The sequence below is a fragment of the Dermacentor albipictus genome, chromosome 8, assembly GCF_038994185.2.
Source record: "Dermacentor albipictus isolate Rhodes 1998 colony chromosome 8, USDA_Dalb.pri_finalv2, whole genome shotgun sequence".
NCBI classification, from domain to species: Eukaryota; Metazoa; Arthropoda; class Arachnida; order Ixodida; family Ixodidae; genus Dermacentor; species Dermacentor albipictus.
The window spans coordinates 121479932-121497941 of NC_091828.1; the positions used below are offsets into that span (position 1 = coordinate 121479932).

General features: G+C 48.0%; 1 protein-coding gene across 1 annotated transcript; it reads right to left on the reverse strand.

The window, feature by feature from the left end:
- Nucleotides 1–10459: 10459 nt before the first annotated feature.
- Nucleotides 10460–17622, reverse strand: LOC139048578 (uncharacterized). The gene is made up of 3 exons (XM_070522996.1): nucleotides 16666–17622; nucleotides 13379–14297; nucleotides 10460–11072 (listed from the first exon to the last, which is right to left on the reverse strand). Exons 1-3 carry the CDS (start codon nucleotides 17502–17504, stop codon nucleotides 10683–10685), a joined length of 2148 nt encoding a protein of 715 aa, XP_070379097.1. The 5' UTR covers nucleotides 17505–17622; the 3' UTR covers nucleotides 10460–10682.
- Nucleotides 17623–18010: the final 388 nt, after the last annotated feature.

Sequence of the window (18010 nt, forward strand, 5' to 3'; positions counted from 1 at the left end):
TCATCGAACGTGTAGATGCAGTCTCGTCGCCATTTAAAGCATCCATAAGGCTTGCTGTCGAACGATCAGGTGTCGCCAAAGTCGCGTCAGCATTGAGAGCATGCATGATACTTGTAGATGCACCCAGATCAAGAGATGTCGAACGCATTCGCCTGGCTGCATAATATGCACGCCGTAGCTAAACGTTGTTCGCGCTCTTCATCCGTTTCTTCCGCACGCCGCCGCTTCTTAGCTGCAGCACATCGTTGCAGCTTCACCTTATACACATCATCCGACATACCGTGGAGGATTCGCTGGGACGATCGCGACGAGCCGAGTTGGGGCCCCGCTTTTCCACAGCTGCTGTGACGTCACACATAGGTCAAGCTAAAGGTCAATGGTGGATTCGCCGGGACGACGGCCAAGAGCGGAAACCTCGAGCAGTATTGCTTTCGCAATAAAAAAAATGACGTAGAAATCGTTGAAGATATTGACGCGTGTAGACCTCCCTATACCTACGCCATCGGCGCAGGTATGGGCACGTTGCAAGTGCTAGGCGGCGCCCTGTCTTTCCGACCCCTAGCGCCATCTGACGACTAGTCGCGCGAATGTGGTAGGATTACTCGCGGCGTCAGCAGCCCGCGCTGCGTGTTAGGCGTCCTGTCAAACGGTAGCGATGGCGCGAAACAGCGTGCCGATATTAATTTTAACCGGGTTTCGGGAATTACAAGATCTTGACAGCTTTTTTAGTGAAAAGTATTTAGAGAAAGGAAGTCGTCTATTTGAAGTGGGGCACGTCTACGACGTGAGGGAAGTGTTGAACTCGCACTGATTGGAAGTGACTGCTATGTTTATTCCGCAAACGAAAAATAATGCACCAGCGAGATGCGTGAAGCTCAGCGTAAGTTACTTCGTTACCTACGGTGTGGACGCATGAAATTGTAGGCCAAATTGATTCTTGAAGATTGGCGACAGCAGACAAATCCTAGCGGGGAGCTGCGATTGCCGTGCTGGCATCATTGGGAAGTGCAAGGACGCCGCGGTAGTTTCCCTGTACATACATGAAGGCAAATACGAATCCAAAACATCTCAACACAAAAAAGGGGATGAAGTTACCAGTTGTGTTAGACTACGCTGGGAAAATATTTTCGCCAAGTTACTGGAAGTGCGAAACTTTTATGTTGCGATTTTTCAGTGCGTGCAAGGGAGGTTCCAATAAACCAATAAACCACGTTATAAAAAATTTTGGTGATCTCATCTGCCCCTTCGTTGATATGCTGGGCGCAGAAGGGAGTATGCCAGCTCAGCCGGCTGCAACCCCTCCTCAAATCTCTCAGTAAGCCCTAGCGCTGTTTGAATGGGAGAGGATTGGGAAAGAGTTCCACAGCTTTACTGCGGTACAGTGTAGGAACAAACTACTTTGTTTGATGCATATCCTGGTACGCACTGCAGGCAGTGGCGTAGCAAAGGGGGGGGGGGGGGGCTCCGGGTGCAAGGGGTCAGTGAGGGGGGGGGGGTGTCATATACGTCTGGAGACACACGGAAATTGTTGGTATCCTCGCCTTCCTCCAATAAACCCGGGCGAGGGGGGGACAGAAGACCTATGGGCCCCGGGTGCCAGACGACCTAGCTAGCTACGCCACTGACTGTAGGTGTCCCGTTGCTGCCATCATTACTGTAAAAGTAAAGAATTCAGCGTTATAACGCACTTGGCATAACACCGGAACATAAAACAGCCTATGCCGTCGGACGAGCGCTATCCAGTGTTGACGCCGTTCTGCTTCATACGGTCGGCTTGGAAACCTGTAAAACTTTCTTCCTCGTGAGTTGGTGTACGTGCTGTTGCAGCCCACTACTCAACAGCTGGGGTTGCACTTCGGCATTGCTCAGAAAAGGCAACAGCTACGCGCGAAACAGTGCATGCACATACAGGCTTTCCGAACGCAAGCGGGCCGGTCGTATCCTGCCGGTTCCGCGCTCGCCGCCGCGAGGGGCGCCCTAGTAGGCGCGGGAACTACGTTCGCAACCTGCCTATGTCCGGCGGCGTGAGCATAACAGTCGGCTGCCGACTCTCGCCAGCACCACCTATAGCACAAGGCCTTTTCACTCCGATCTATGACGCCATGCTACCTGGCCCGACTGCCATAGAATCTAATGGGGATGCTCCCGAGTAGGCAACAGTGATTTTGACGTCACCGCTTTCATCACGCCAGCCTTGTCAATATAAATTTCAGGCCAGGTAGCGTGACGTCATGGATCGGAGTAAACAGGCCTTGTGCTATCTAGGTGGTGCTGCTCTCGCGCGGCAGGTGCTTGTTGCGCGCAAGTAGCTGTTATTGAGAATAGGTGCGATGAAGCAACGGGTGAGGACTGAAGCCAGGCATGTGCAGTGACTGAAATGCGCCTCTGTAAGCAGGGAGCGTCTTGTTATTCACGGAGTGAACGAGTACATGGTAAGCAGTTTCAGCGTCCCGTTGTTTCATCGCAGCCCAGCACTCCTTCCCTTGGTGCAAACGAGATGGCGCCACCAGTCTCATGTCGGCGATTTTTTTTTTCGTCAGCCGTCGCTTCAGGCGATGCGGATTTCGAATCATTGAGGCAGAAATGGCCGAACAACTGGTTCAGAACGTCGTACAAACGACAAATTATGGTCAAACGGCACCTCTGCGCAAAACTACAGCGTGCACAAGCCAGCGGTTCACGGGACAATCATTCATGAGAGGTACGCGAGAAAATACCGCTACCTGCAAGTTTTCACATGCGCACCATAGAATAAAGAACCATGCGCACAGCAGACCCTCGGCATTTTGCGGCGTTGACACGGCTGCTCGACACATCAAACCACAAAACCACGAGATGAAAGACGAGGTTTTCGAACAGCTCACACGAGGAAGCTGTGCGAATAGGACGGTCGAACAAAGAAAGCGCGTTGCTGCAAACGTCAACTCACCCCTTCCAGCGCTCAGTGTGGACGATCGCTCACAATGGGCCTCGAAGTGGGTAAGCGTGACGTGATATCCGGTTTTGCCGGAGCTTTCGGAGGAGGCCGGTAGGTGCTGTGATTTGAGAAATATTCACTAAAATATTTACTTTTCGCTCACTTCTCCTCAGAAAGAGTGTTGTTGTTTTGGTCGCTCTCGGTGCGACAGCTATCACTGGAGACAGAAATCTCGACGAAAGAATTTTTATTCACTATCCCTTAAAGCCGATACGAGACGTAGTTGGTCGTACTTCACGTACTTGGCCGATACGAGACGCAAGACGCTCACGCCAATGATTGATAGACTATTGTGCGTCACTGAAACCACATTATCATACCAGGTCAACAACGAAGCAACCGACGAGCGCGAGTTGTACTGCGACGGGCTCTCTGGTCGACGGCACTGGAAAAATCGGCGTGCCGACCATCGACAACTGGATAGTGACAGCGTTTTTGCTTGTATACATAATTAATCTTGCTCAAAATGAGTCAAACACGCCTACCAAGTTGAAATGCACAAGCGTTAACCCTCTCAAGCCATGCCCATGAAGTTAGAGCTAATGTCGATCGTGTTCAGCGAAGGTTAAGGGGCCCTGAAGGTGACTATGAAGTTAAGTTAAAGTGATAAAGCAATGCTCTAGAACGTCTAAGGCGTCAATATAATCGCGAACAGAGCTTCAGTAACCAAGAAATTGAGGTAAATGCATGACACGATTTGAAACCCCCCAGCGACATTCCGGTACTAGTTCGATGAGGAAGGCACTCTTCATCATAATTTACGTCACTAGTACTCAACTACTCGTATTAAAAAGATCATTTCATTAGGTTATAAGATGGAAGAAAACGCTACTTGTCTACTTCTGTTCGTTTCTAAGAAAAAATAACATTTTGACGTTACCCTTCAGTAGTATGGGTGGCCGAAAGTTATCGTTTTCGCTCGACTCTGCGCGCTCGACTCTGCGCCGCGCGCGCGTTGGAGTTTCAGTTGTTTTGGTATCGCGTCGTGCTGCGCTGGTTCTGCTGGCTCGCGAAACTTGCATTTGGAACAAGCAGCGAGAATGCCACGTCCATGTGATGTCGTGCGATGCGCGAACGGTCCGCGGAACTTGGTCAAGGCAGTTGAATTGAATGGAATTGAATTTTATTCCGTAACAAGAGAAAGTTACGAGGAGGACAGGTAAAATCTGTAAAAACAGCTTGAGGAGCTCTGACCCCCTATCACACGGGGAAGCATAAAAGCGTGCGGCTAAGGGAGTACAACCTACTAAGAGGAAAAGACTTACAGGAGTTATAAAACGTCACTTGAAAACGGGATTATACAGTAGCCAAAGAAATAGAAAAGCATCATATCACATCATTATACAAATAATAAACGCAGTTGTTTTGGCGATGTACTAGGTATGTCACTCTTATTTTCTTTTGCTATGTGGTTTAAAAGTGCAGGCAATTGAAATTTTAACATTTGATTTCCGTATTGGTTCTACATATGGCGACGTATCACACTTCAGGATGGCGAATCCAACATTACTTATCACTGTGTGCCAACGAGTGAACCTCACCGTTCGAAGTAGTTAAGTGCCGTACCTCTGCCACAGCGCGATGGTAAAGAGCCGAAAAATCGCATAGTGTGCTCGCTGCACTTTCGTCCAGAAGATTACGAGTTCAACGCCGACTTACTGAAGTCGTGTGGAGTGCCTTTCAAAGCAGTGCTTTCCCGTACGCTGTTCCGTCGGTCTTGCCTGCATTCTCCGAAGCGCAGGAATAACTGCAGGTCGAAGACAGGGCGATAAGTGCCGCATTTGGTTTTCACGAAGGAAAATGTACAGCCATGACATATAGTTGCCGTCGTAGTAGTACGCAACGACGCCGGCAGCGCGAGCCCTCAGCAGCAGGTCTCGTTCATCAGTGCTTAAATCGCTGAAGTCGAGCCCAGTATCGCGAGCCAATGTGTCAGTGTCAGGGTCGTCCATTGCAACGAGCGTCAAAGTTGGCGTCATAAAATAAAGAACCAGCTTATCGTCGCGCGCTTTCCCTTCCGCTAGCCACCATAGTTCCGCTTTCGCGCTGCTGTCGGCTGTCTTGCCTCTGTTTCTGGCCGCGCGTTTGCGTTTTGCGCAGACGCGCAAAACGGGCGCCGTTTTGCTCACCGATGGCGCAACGTCACTGTTAGACCATGACGTCACCACTCCTCGATCGGAGGGCGGGCGATTTGAACTGCGCTAGAGGTACGCGGACGCTTCAGAACGCATTTTCTCTTGAAAGAAGTCTCTTCTTCGCATGAAACAAGCGTCTCGAGGTTTCTGGGATGGTATTTCAACAGTACACGTTGACCTAATATTAACCTTTAGTGTCCCTTTAAACCTAGCGCTGTCGAGTACGTACACCCGCTACCTGCGGACCTGAACTGAAATGTAAGAAGTCACGACGAAGGAAAGTACTTTGATAGTTTAGTTCTGGCCTTAGCGATTTGAAATCAACTGCACCACATCGTTCGGCGCCTACACAATAAGCGGCGACACAGCGCTGTGCCAACATCTGTACGTCACCGTACCTGTAGGCTGTCGGTGGCATTCGCTAGGTATATGGGTGGGCCTGCATGTGTTGCTTTGCCGACACATTTCTCGATTTCAGAGATGCATTGTTTGCCTCTGCGTCAAGCGGCGAACAAGAGACTGTGTATTCGGTACACGGCGGCACAAACAACCGCCGCGCTCAGTTATACCAACGCCGTGTGGATCAATGGCATTCGCTGCGTTTTTGCGAGAGAACAACACGGTCTACAAATGAGCACTTATGCGAGCACAGTTCTCTCTAATAAAGCTCTATGGCACACGAAAATTGTAAGTATGGCGGAGTTAAAGAAAAGCGAGAATCCGTCATAAATTAACAGACAGTAATATACGTATCTGGATCCCAGTCCTCTGGATCACAGTCTATCTGAATCACAGTCTAAGTGGTTCGACCGCTCATATTGACTCGTCTCAGGGTGTAACAACACGGAACATATGCGCAGATATGTATGTTGCAGATATGTATGCCCAGATATCTACAGAGGAAGCTGGCAATGGGCACTCGTTAAATATCTCCAAGCCTGTCTTTTGCAACCGGTTGACGATCCATTCAAAAAAAAAAAAGAAAACGAAAATTTAACTCGGAGCAAGTCGTCGACTTCGCCAAAATGTCTCCGCCAATCTAGTGTTTTCCTATCCACGTCACAGACCTACTATATACTACATACCGAAGGAGGCTGTGATCAAGACGTTCGATGAGTGCGTCAAGCAGTCAGGATAGGCAAGGTTTCAAGACGTTTAAAAATAGTTTGTGAACCTCTTTTTACGTACTTAGAAATAGCGTACATAAACTCTGCGTATATCGAATATGAGCACGGATATTTTTTTCCAGAAAGAACGAATTGCTACGTACGATCGTGCTGAGCACCGGTGCTGTGGGATTTATATCTTGTGGTTGGAGACAGGCGATTGACAGAAAGGATCAAAGTTGCGAGAGTAAACCGTTGCTTCCGATATGTTGGTGGTTATCTTGTACGTACCGAGTACAGCAAGCTTAGTGATATTAGTGCCAAGGCTGTGGTGAACAAGTTCCAGGAGGCACACAATGACATTACATTCACACACGAACTACAAGAAGCTTCGAGAACACAATTCGTGGACCTGTAGGCCTACGACGTGGCCACACATGTTGGCCATGTAAAATGAGAGGAGAAAAAAAAAGCTTACGCCACGATTTCAACCATTCTACAAGGTTATAAAATAAAGGAATAGCAAAATTGGTTATCGAACAAACAATCTAGAAATCCTGCTAACACAAATATTGATAAACTAAAGAAAAATTGGTACCCTCGATCATAGCATGATTGCGAAAATCCGCGAGCAAATGATACCGGAATCACACGGCCGAGGAAGTTTGACAACCGAATAAGGATAAACATAAGCGAACAGTCATTGTGCGTTACGTCCCCAACCTTTGACACGTACTGTCTCAAAAGGTGGCCGAAAGGTATGTAGCAGTACTCTTTTCAGCGCCGATCTAGTTTATATAGGTCTGTGCATGCACAGGAACTCGGATAAATGCATGCGCAAAAAAAGCTAGCGTAAAATGTGCGCAGAAGTAAGTACTGTGAGTGTAATGAGGTGTAGAAGATTCCGCTTACATTTGGCAAGATAAACGTGGAGAAACGGGATGCTGTCTCAACGACATCCAGCATTCTGGCCATGCATTGTAGAACGTGCAAATACACGCTTAACTTTGGCAAGATGACTGTCGTAGCTAAAGGAAACCAACAGTGACCAGGGAAATCAGAGGCCCTTTAGAAATAGAAGAAGAAAAAGACAACTGCGTGAGCACGCCTTCAGTCCTGCTTACTATATTGCTAAACATTCTTGCCCTAGGGACGCATACACGCACATAATGCACTAGTAGAATAATTACGAGCTGAAAGTTCAGAACGCAATCTGAGGGTATTGGTCATAAACATAGTTCACGCAGTCGGATTGCGTCGTTGGCTTCTTTTAAAGCTACATTTTGATCGAACAATGAATCAGTTGGTAGTTTGCACTCCCCGTGTCACTTCGTGTCCTTTTTACAAGCGCTGTTTGTTTCGTCTCTGTTAGTGACACTACATAGCTCAAGGAAAATGAACTTGTGCACTTTGAAAGTGCGGAATTCCGCTCCGCTAACGAAACTGTGCGTATTATAATGCGTAGTTGTATCGTAGCGTCTGTCCTTGAGAGTGGAACGGGGACGCAGCAGTCTTCTTGATTTGCCGCCCGAGCTGCCTTATGTGCGTCATAATTTCCTGAGATGCCGTGATTGTGTAGTGTCCATTGAAAGGAGGTGCCGTAGCCCTTTGCTCTCAAGTGTTGGATAAGTTATACGATTTCGCACGTCAGTTGAATTGTGAGCTCCAAGTCGGAAAAACGACTCCCCACATCGTGAGGCCGATCTTGAATCACAGAACAGTGCGCATTCTCCAGGACAGTATGTACTGATCACACGAAGCACATGACGGAGAGCCGCAAGTTCTGCAGCCGTAGAGGTAGTGATATGGGAAGTCTTGAAATTAAAAAAAAATTATGGGTTTTTAGGTGCGAAAACCGCTTTCTGATTATGAGGCACGCCGTCGTGGGGGACTCCAGAAATTTCGACCACCTGGGGTCTACCTAGTGGTGATGTCCATTACGTCTGCTGCTGAAGTTCTGATTGGCTGGGCTGTCATGCACGTTAGAAGCAAACATGCGCCCTCAGCCAATCAGCATTTCAGCAGCAGACAAAATGGATATGTCCACTAGGTGGACCCTTACAGAATAGTTCCCCAATACTGCGCGTAGCCCACAGAACCAGATGTATAGTGAAGGTACCCAGTCATGGCGGCTGCTTACACGAAAAAGTGTCAATGGTAAAATAAAGAGTGTCAGTAGTGTCAGATATGCACAGTTCTCCAGCAAAGTTATAGGGAAATGCTTTGAAAAGCGTCTAAGTTTCTAACAAAATTTGACATTCTTTGCACCACGCAGTTTGACTTTCGTGCAGGTTACTCTACTACTCTTGCGCTTCTTTCATTCACTGATCGAATTAAGCACCACATTGACGAAGGTAAATATGCTGGAGCAGTGTTTATTGACCTCACCAAAGTGTTTGATTCAATTCTTCATAATATTTTAATTACTAAATTAAACGCAATTGGTGTAGTAGGACCGGCGCTCGCTTTTGTTCACGATTATTTAAATAACAGACAGCAGGCTGTTAGCATTTGTAATCACCTTTCTAACTTCAACTTAACTGATAGGGGAGTTCCTCAGGGGTCTATATTAGGCCCATTACTCTTCACTATCTACATTATAGACCTAACTGCCCATCTTTCGCCTTGTGACCCTTATCTCTATGCGGACGACACTACGATTCTAAACTTCTAAGCTCAATACCGATTTGGAAAAGATTATTCGCTGGTGTCGTCGTAACTCTTCAGAAATTACCCTAGTAAAACAGTCTTCATGCTGTTTCACCACACTCAAAAGAAGGTAATAAATATTCCGACCATAGCTATCAATAATTATCCCATCAAACCTTCTAGTCATTGACGTTTTTTGGGGGTTGTCCTTGATTCCAACTTAAAGTACTACCCATATTTCACATCTAAAGCAATAAATTGGATATGGTATCCGGATTCTTATAAAAGCACGTCCATACCTTGCTTTCTCTTTATCATGCATTCATTCACATTCACTTCACCTACTGCATTGCGACTTGGGGCAACACATATAGCTCTCATCTTGTTCCTTTAGAATACGTCCAGAACCAGGCCATCCGCATTATTACTTTCCAGTCACCCCGATTTAGTGCATCTGCTCTTTTGCAAGAGCATCGCATTCTCACAGTTCATAAACTATTTCAATTAAACATGGCAATCCATGTCTATAATTCCCTTCACTCAAACATTCCCCAAATTATCTTTAGCACTGAACACCTTGCTAATCATAATAAAACTCGATTTGCATTAGCTAACAACTTCATATTACCTAAAATCAGAACTAATTTTGGTAAATTCACTTCTGCGTTCACAGCGATGTCTTACTGGAACTGTATTCCAACGGACATAAAGCTGTCTCCTAGTATAGGCAGCTTTAAAAAGCATTTATTCTCATATTTACTCAACTTGGGAATGCTGTGATGCAATTTAACATGTTCTGTTTGCTTTATTATGTGTAAACCGTTATATTTCTTTAACATTTCACTATATCTCAGTCCACTTGTTTCCTTGTGTCAGTTTATGTTAGATCAGTGCCTCTTGGCTAATTTCACTTCCCCTGATTGGTTTTGTTTTTAATTCAGTACAAGATGTAATTCTGTACAGCGTTATGCCATGTTTTTAGTTTACTTATCTTGCATTAATACATGTTAACAATTCTACCTCCTTGTTGTATTTGCATTAACTTGAATTGTTTTGCTACTTTTTATTTGTTCAAAACGCAATTCTGTGTGCTATTATATAGTGTTTCAGTTATTTTGCTGTCCTGTGTAGTTATTTGCACACAACTTTACAACGTTGCTGCATTTTGTCTAACCTAATTTGTTTTAGTATTTCTAATTAGAACAGGAGGTCCCCCTACAGCCTTGAGCTTTGAAACCTCCTTCCGTATATCTTGTTACTGTGCTTTTATTTTCGCGAATGAATAAATAAATATTTTCTTTTTTCTCACACCCATGGTTTCCTAGGTATTTTGTCTGGGCTGGGCCTGACTAAGCGGCGTGAAATCATAGCATGTTCCATCAGCTTTTGGAAGATAAGTCCTCGTAATATACGTCCCGTGAGTCCTCCTCGTCAAGCACACCCTGGAATGGCTAGCGATGGACTCTGAATAGTCAGAAATGTTGACATCTTTGATCTATTTGGAGAAGTGAAGTGGTAATCGTTCGCGTGACATATTTTATTATGACATTTCTATACAAAGAATAAAAACATAACGACGCTATTGCCGGTACATAATAATGCTTTTATTTCTCGTTTAGTGCGCGCATACAGTTTTTGCTGTGCAGGCAAGCGCGCTTCCGTTATATAGCCAGGGGCAGCGCCCATTGAAAGAAAGGTCGGTATGGGCAGTGAGTGGCGTTGCAACAATATTTTTGGGGGCAGGGGGATGAAGGAAATGAGCGAGAAAAGGGGGGCTCATGCAAGCCTCATACTAAACAGAGATTCTACGGGGGGCTAGCCCTCCCAGACTTGGACTCCGCGCGGGATAACAACGTGCGTAATCTTCAGGCATCGGCGCACCCGGAGCCATACGTCTGCCGGCAAGTCCGCGAGGTGGACTTTTTTGGAGACGGTGTCAAGGCGCTCCACTTTCTCCTTGATCACGCCGGTGAGCCTCATGTAGTCGCGAAGGCTGCAGTCCCGCACCCTCTCCATGGCTCGCTGCGCCATCTTTCGGGCCTCGGCGTCGGTGACCGATGCTCCTTCCCGCACGAGTTCCAGCAACCGAGGATGCTCGTGCAGGCGTTCGATGACTCTGGCACCCTTGCGGATGTCCTCGCCCAACACGAACCTGGCCGCCACACTGATTCGAGCGGCGTTCTTGAGCATGAGCCCCTGCAGCACCTGCGAGTGTTCAATATTATGTAGAGAACAGCAATGAACGTGTGCACGAATAGCTCGCGTCGACATCGCACTTCGCTGCGAAGGCTCCCTCAACATCAATGGAGGCCGATCTCTAAGGCTACGCGGTGGCATGTGCAGCAAAAAACACCGTTGACGCTTTGGAAGCCGTATTCGGCCCAACGTGGGGCCGTATTAAGAGCAATGCTATTACGCTAGAACTATTCTTAAGAGCATCGGCCTCGGCCAGTCTAAGGCTAAGCAAAGCGGTTCGCCCATGGACACTGTACTTACTAACGAAAAGCTTTGTGCATTCCGCTGCTAGGTGTTAAAACATGTCAGCCATGCCGTCAATGGTCGCTTGTTTCCAGTGCAGTGTGGCAACATGGTTTTCGGTATAGAAAAACTATGCTCCGGGACGAGCTGGTTTGACAAAAGTGTTTCTTAGATCAACAAGTGAAAAGGATAGACAGATAACTATTTCACTCTTTCGTTCTTCAGAATATGTAATGCCTAATCACAGATCCACCGAAAGAGCACAGCGGGGATGTGCCATGTGAATACAATCTAAAAACGTTTTATACGGGCATGCCTCACTGCGGCCCTAGTAATTTAATATAAGAGCTTTTCTGCAGTGAGTTCTAGTTTCGTTTCTTCTGTGTTGTGACTTCATAACGCAGAAGGCGGTACGCTTAGAGCAGGAGATGGCGACGTTTCGAGATTCGCTCCTGCTCGCTCGGTTGTCCGCTATGCTGCTGCTCATTGGCAGGGCCGATGTAGCAGCATAGCTGACGACCGAGCGGGCGTCAAAGCGTCGCAGTGTCTTTCTCCCACGTGCTGTGTGATGACTTCACAACACACTATCCTTCTGGGAATAGAAACCGAATTGGCAGTAGAAAAGCAACTATTCCTAAATTATTCACGACGATCCAAGGCTTGTCACTTTTCTCTGTAGAGTTTTCAGAATATTCATGTAATGGGGAAATAAAGGGGCTGTTTCTGATGTCATGTCAGTTGCCCGTGAACCAGGTAAGTTGTCCGCAAATTACTGCTCGTTAGATATTACGCAGCCGATTCCGCTTAACGCGACGCCAGACATAACGGTGTTGCTGAGTTGGAAAGTTGTACTTCCGCAATAGCTCGAACGTCAGAGTTTCAACGAACGAGGCATCTGTAAGACAAGAAAGAAGGCAAAGTAATGAATACAGACTGGAGCTGTGCATGGGTCCGGGCCGGCCCGAAAGCCCGCACTCGGCCCGCGGCACGGGCCCGGCCCATTTGGAGGTTCTCTTACTCGGGTTTGGGCCGGGCCCGGGCCAGGCATTCTATGTCTCGCACGGACCGGTCGGGCTCCCAGATCTCGACACGTCGCCTCATTGCAGGTCGGGCCGGGCCCGGCTTGGGCCTTAAACCGGCCTAAAGCCAAGCCGGGCGAAGTCAGGCTTCTTTAGCGTCGGGCAGGACCGGGCCCCCTGTGGTAGTGTAGGGCCCGGGCTGGGCCCGGGCTCAGAATTGCAGCCCGTGCACAACTCTAATATAGACTACAGAGAAGTTCGCTCGCAACTTCCTCACGACGGAATGCAATGCAGAAGAGTTTCCCACCAAACTCGCAGGAGGAAGCTTCTGCTTTTCAGCTACCATGGAATCATGGGTACGGGCGGATGCGTCTAATGTTCATCTTCGTGGCTTCAGGCGTGTTTCTGATCAAATTATTATGTTTCATGTTGCTAAATTTTAAAACAATTATTGTTTTCTGAACAAAGCAAGGTAATGTCTCTGCACCCACGCAAAATCACTGCGAATTGTCCCACTTCTCTATAGCAAAAACCCATATAGGCCATCACTCCGATATGTAATAATCCGATATGAAGAATATTGGATTCTGCATTAAAACCAGTTTTTTTTTCTAAGCGAACCTAATTGGCTGGAGCATCTACGCAAATTGACCTCGAGTTGGACTATGTACATTCTTACGTTCTCACCCATCATGGTGTCAGAGCCCCCTCTGGTAATTATTTGTTGGAAACTGCGCTTTGTTGAGCCTCACATCCTACCGCCACTCTCACCAGCACTGCGGTTTTGGCTGGAAATTCCGTGACGGAAACATTCCCATTTATCTCTCCGGTTTAATTTTTATCCGCCAGATAAATGCAGACTGGCTGGATGTTCCTCCCATGCAGGAGCCTTCGCACTTGGAACACGTCGGCAGACGTGTTCCAGGTTCGTGTCTCTAGCGTATCTCTAGTTTTCGTACATTTGCTGCACCAAAAAACAAAAACAGAAATAAATCGTAGAACGGTGGACCTCACCCTCATCCAGTCCACGTAGAGGTTCACGTTCGGCGAATTTCTGTAAAGTCGGATGCACGGGTCGATGTCCCTCCAAGTTGGAGGCAGGCTGATCCCGATGAGATTTCGATGCTTACGAGCGCAGTCCCAGAGAGTCTCAAGGTGCGCGGATTGTACCTTGACGCCAACAAAACTTACTCTAGCGATGCTGGCGTTCCTCGCCAGCGCCGAGACCACCCGGTCGTACATGACAACGCAGCGACCACAGAAATCCACTAGCCCTGCGTGATCACAGGCGACAATTTCCGCGTGGGTCAGCGTGGACGACTTGGCTAGCCAATCCAACACGGTGTCGAACGCAATGCGACTCATCAAATCGCAGCAGATATTGACTGACGTTGAGGTGCCGCGGCGGGAGAGCACCTCGCAGCATGCCTTTAAAGGTTCCAGGTCGTGTTGGGCGCTGAACTCGATGCGGAGGTTGTCGAAGTTCACGGTGGAAAGTTCCGTGGATGCCAATATCTTGGGTGCGTTCCGATACGTCACAGAAAGGTTCATGAGGCGAACGCGGTCGCCAAGGCTGAGCTCCTGGATGATTTTGGAGAGGACCATCAGATCGGCGCTGCCTTCGCTATTCGTGATCAGGGGCACTTCTTGGAGTACCACCTTCTTCAATGTCTTGTTGTTAGCGACAGCTTGTAATAGAGTTTGACACTCCACTTCGTCCATGTCTGGCAAATTGAGGCGCAGCTCGAGCAAACTGTAGGTCGTCCTCAGAACTTTGAGCCAGGCTCTCATCCACTGCGCCGCGTTATATCGTGGATCTCGGTGGCCATTCAGGAACTGGCCGTGGTGGGATTGTCCTTGCCGAGGTAGCTGGAGGAGTCGTATGGTTGGGCAGCGAAGAACCACTTTGGCGAAGAGAGCGGACACTTCGGGGCTGGAAAAGACGCGTCAAAAGAGAGGCTTTAGAAGCTTGTACAAACGCAAATCAAGCAGATTGTTGGCTTATGAAGAAGCGAACATGAATTATATGAATATATAATATATATGAAATATATAAGCCTAGCGTAGACCTATGGTGATTTCAGGCCTACTAGACTTGAAATGCGCGAGAACGATGCCGGCGCATCACAACTATTTGATAGCGCCTCCCGCTTAGATGTTTCGTGGTTGCCTCAGGTTGGCGCTGCACGAGCATGCGCTCTTATGTTTTATGTTTTACCCGCTACGCCAAGCGATCAGATAGTGAGCTGATTTATCATGTCATGCTGCTAATACAGAGACACCGGTTTTCTTTGTTGAATTAAAACCGATATAAGCAAAATAATTCACAACACACACACACACACACAAACACACACACCACACACAACCGCGACTGATAATGTGCGTACACCGCGGCTGATAAAGCGCGTCACATTTTGCGCCCCCAAGATATATTTCCGCCTACTGTAGTTACCGATGCACCCAAAAGTCTCCCTGACGACCTTATATGAACGGACAAGGCGTAAATTTCACAAAGTACCATCTAAAACATCTCGAAATCGTTCCGCAGCACGCGACAGCAATACTTTCAAGCATCGGAGCGCCGGATCGCCCATGCCAGAGAGGAGGAAAGGCACCCCGTGCGCCCTATCCTCCTCGCCCGATGAAAAGGTTTTAGGAAGGAAGGTCTTACGATTAAGCGGCCGTATAAAGTCGTAAACGTTCGCTTACTAACTAAATTAACAGTGATAGAATATCAGAGCGTGACTCAACAAGGAAGTAGAAAGAAGCAGACAACCTGAGACATCGCTGTCCTTGTGTGTCTGCTTCTTTCTACGTCCTCGTTTAGTCGCACTTGCACATTCCAACATTGATTCAGACCAGCGCTCATGTGCAACGTATCCCGCTGGGACATGAAGGCCAAGAGTAGCCCTAACCAATGATTTTATACGTGCTACTTGCTATTTTATGTGTTTTATCTCTTCACAGATAAGCCCTTCGCATATGAGATGTGGAACACGTATTTCCGGGTTTGTAACCCGCAGGAACGCCGCTGACAGTTCAAAGCACCGACGGTGCATTTGTTTACATCGGCAGGTACAGCGACGGCCCGTCGTTCTCTTGAGATTTAATGCCAGCTGTTAACCGGTGACATCAGGTAATGTCAGAACATATCAAAACACGCAGATTTTGTGCAAGTAAGCACTGGTGCATCACTCATTGTCGCGCTGATATGAGCTACCACACACCTTCGAAAACAGTGAGCGGGAGACCATAGAACGGGAGCGCTGTTACGCTGCCTACTTATCACTCTTCGTATTGTCTTAACGTAGACAAGGAATGAGTTCCGTAAAGTAGACATAGATGAGGATGCTGAGCTTATGGTCATTCATTTAGAGAGTGCGTAGTTTTCTCGACGAAACGCCGCGATGCCAGTATTGACACCGCTGACAGCTGAACGCGGCGGGTCCTTACGCTGCATGCTGTATCGAAGGGGCCTGCACTTGCTGAATATTTGGGGCACGTGGGAAACAGTGCAGTTCGGAAGCTAAATAATGAGCCAGCATAACAATTAACACGATAAAATACGTCCATGTACGTAGTCACAATAAATTTAGGGAAGCGCTGGCGAGTGCGACGGGCTGCCTTCGAGAACAGCGACGCAAGCCGTGTAGTCGCTTTCAGCTTTTTCCGTGTGCACTGTACGACATGTGGGAGGGTTTTTCTCAAATTGCTATCGTCAAGACTGAACTACAGAAGCAGTTTTTTTCCGTACTAATGGCCTAATTAGGTTCACGTCAGAAACGCAGCTCCACCAGCAGCAGCCGCACGAACTCCGCGGCTGTGACGTATAGGCTTAACCTCGGCTAAACGCGATTGGCATCGGGTCAAACTGTATGTGCGAATGGCGACGGTTGAAGTTTGTGCTGCCAACAACGCAATATCACATGCCTCTTCACTCTTGCCCGCCCACACAGAGCCTAACTTTTTGCGACGGCAACTTCTAAAGCCAAACATTAGATAACTATCACTAGCTCACTCCTCGACCCTGTCATCCATTCCCCAGCATGCTCTGTGTATGCCACGTTTTAGGTCATAACGCAATGTGGCCAGTAGCTGAGTAGCAGGCAAGGTAGGTGGTACGACGAAATGAGCGAAATTTATAGAAATCTGCGCAACTCTCGAGCCTGATTGTTGCAGGATTTTAGGGAAAATGCAGAAGAACGCACTCAGCAAATCTCATTCAGATCCGTCGACGTCGAAAAATTACCCGAGTTGCCCTTGAAGCGTTAAGTAAATGAAGTCGAGTGGTCACTTACAAGATTTCATATCCGATGGATAATTCCAGATTCAGTTCTTCCAAGGTGATCATTTCACAGAACGCTGGGATGAGTGTCTTCCAGAGAACGAGGTCATCGCAAATGGGGCCGTCACTCAGCGTTAGCTTCTTCAGGGTGGCGGCACTGGTGGTCAGGTAACGGGCAAATACTTCCCCGGGCGCGCCGTTGAAGCCGGCTCTGTACACGCAGCCTCCGACAGCTAGATCAGCTACGGTGCGGTTGGCTATGAGCGCCTTGACCAACTGCAGCGCGTTATATGCGCTCATTTCCAGGGCGCTCACATCAAGCGTGGTGAGGGTTCCGAGAGCGCGTCCCAGAAGATGGCCGTGGCCAAATTTAATAGTCGAGTAGCGCTGATCGCTCTCGGTTTTGAAGACGAGCTCTTCGAGTGATGGCAGAGCGTGAACGAATCCGAAGACAGCATGGTGGGTGCGGTATCGGGACTCGTCATCCACCAAGCAGACAGTCAAGCTTTTCAAGGCGCCACTCTTGCTGAGTGCGTATAGCGCCTGACTGGTGCAGCCGGCCGTGGAGTATATTTCCAAGGCAGTGAAACAACGCGAGTGGCAAGTGAGCAGATCGCTGGCGAGGATGAGCGCCGCGCTTCTCACCCAGTCGTCCGGCGAATCCCAGAGTTGGTACTTGCAGGCGGAAATCGGAGTCACTGCCAGGCGAAAGCCTCCGACGTGTCGGAAGTCCTCGCATAGCTCTAGTCCCGCGCCAAGGAGCACTTCGTTAACGGCTTCTCGGTGCTGAAGCAATTGGCATTTCTCGTCGGTGGTCTTGGTGCACGGGACACCCAGGTTGGGGGGTTCCATTTTGTGCTTCGTTGTAGCGCGTGACTTTTTCTATTTTTCACGTAGGGCTTGTAGGTGGCAGGTCAACATGATGGCCGTGCTTCCACACCGAGGAAGTACTTGAACTCTTGAATGGGTGTCATCTGTGCCGGAGAGAAAAAAAAAATTAACGGACAAATTAAGAGATGGTTGTAGAAAGGGGCATGCCTTCAACTACGATAGACTTAAACTTAAACGAGTCTTCAACGAGTCCGTGGTTAGGATACTCTGCTGTGAACATTTCTGCAACTTTTGCCATTCTACGTGGAGCTCGCAAACGGACCGGGAAATGTTTTTGTTTACTTAAAATGATTTTCGAATTTCCAGAACAACTGTACGAACAAGGCGCGTGACAGGGGCGTCTCTGGAACCTAAATATTCGATTGCCTTGACTTGCTGAGAAATCGCCAGAGTAGCACTTTAAGGAGTCGGTGCAGATTGCTGCTACCTTGTGTTTGCCTTGGATAGACTAATGTAAACTTCGGATG

Excerpts from the sequence above, each read along its gene's own strand:
- LOC139048578 (XM_070522996.1), bottom strand. The coding sequence starts at position 17,504 with ATGGAACCCCCCAACCTGGGTGTCCCGTGCACCAAGACCACCGACGAG. Across the intron at positions 14,298-16,665 it reads TCCATCGGATATGAAATCTT|CCCCGAAGTGTCCGCTCTCT; the intron begins GTAAGTGACCAC and ends CGTCTTTTCCAG. Across the intron at positions 11,073-13,378 it reads TCTACGTGGACTGGATGAGG|GTGCTGCAGGGGCTCATGCT; the intron begins GTGAGGTCCACC and ends GAACACTCGCAG.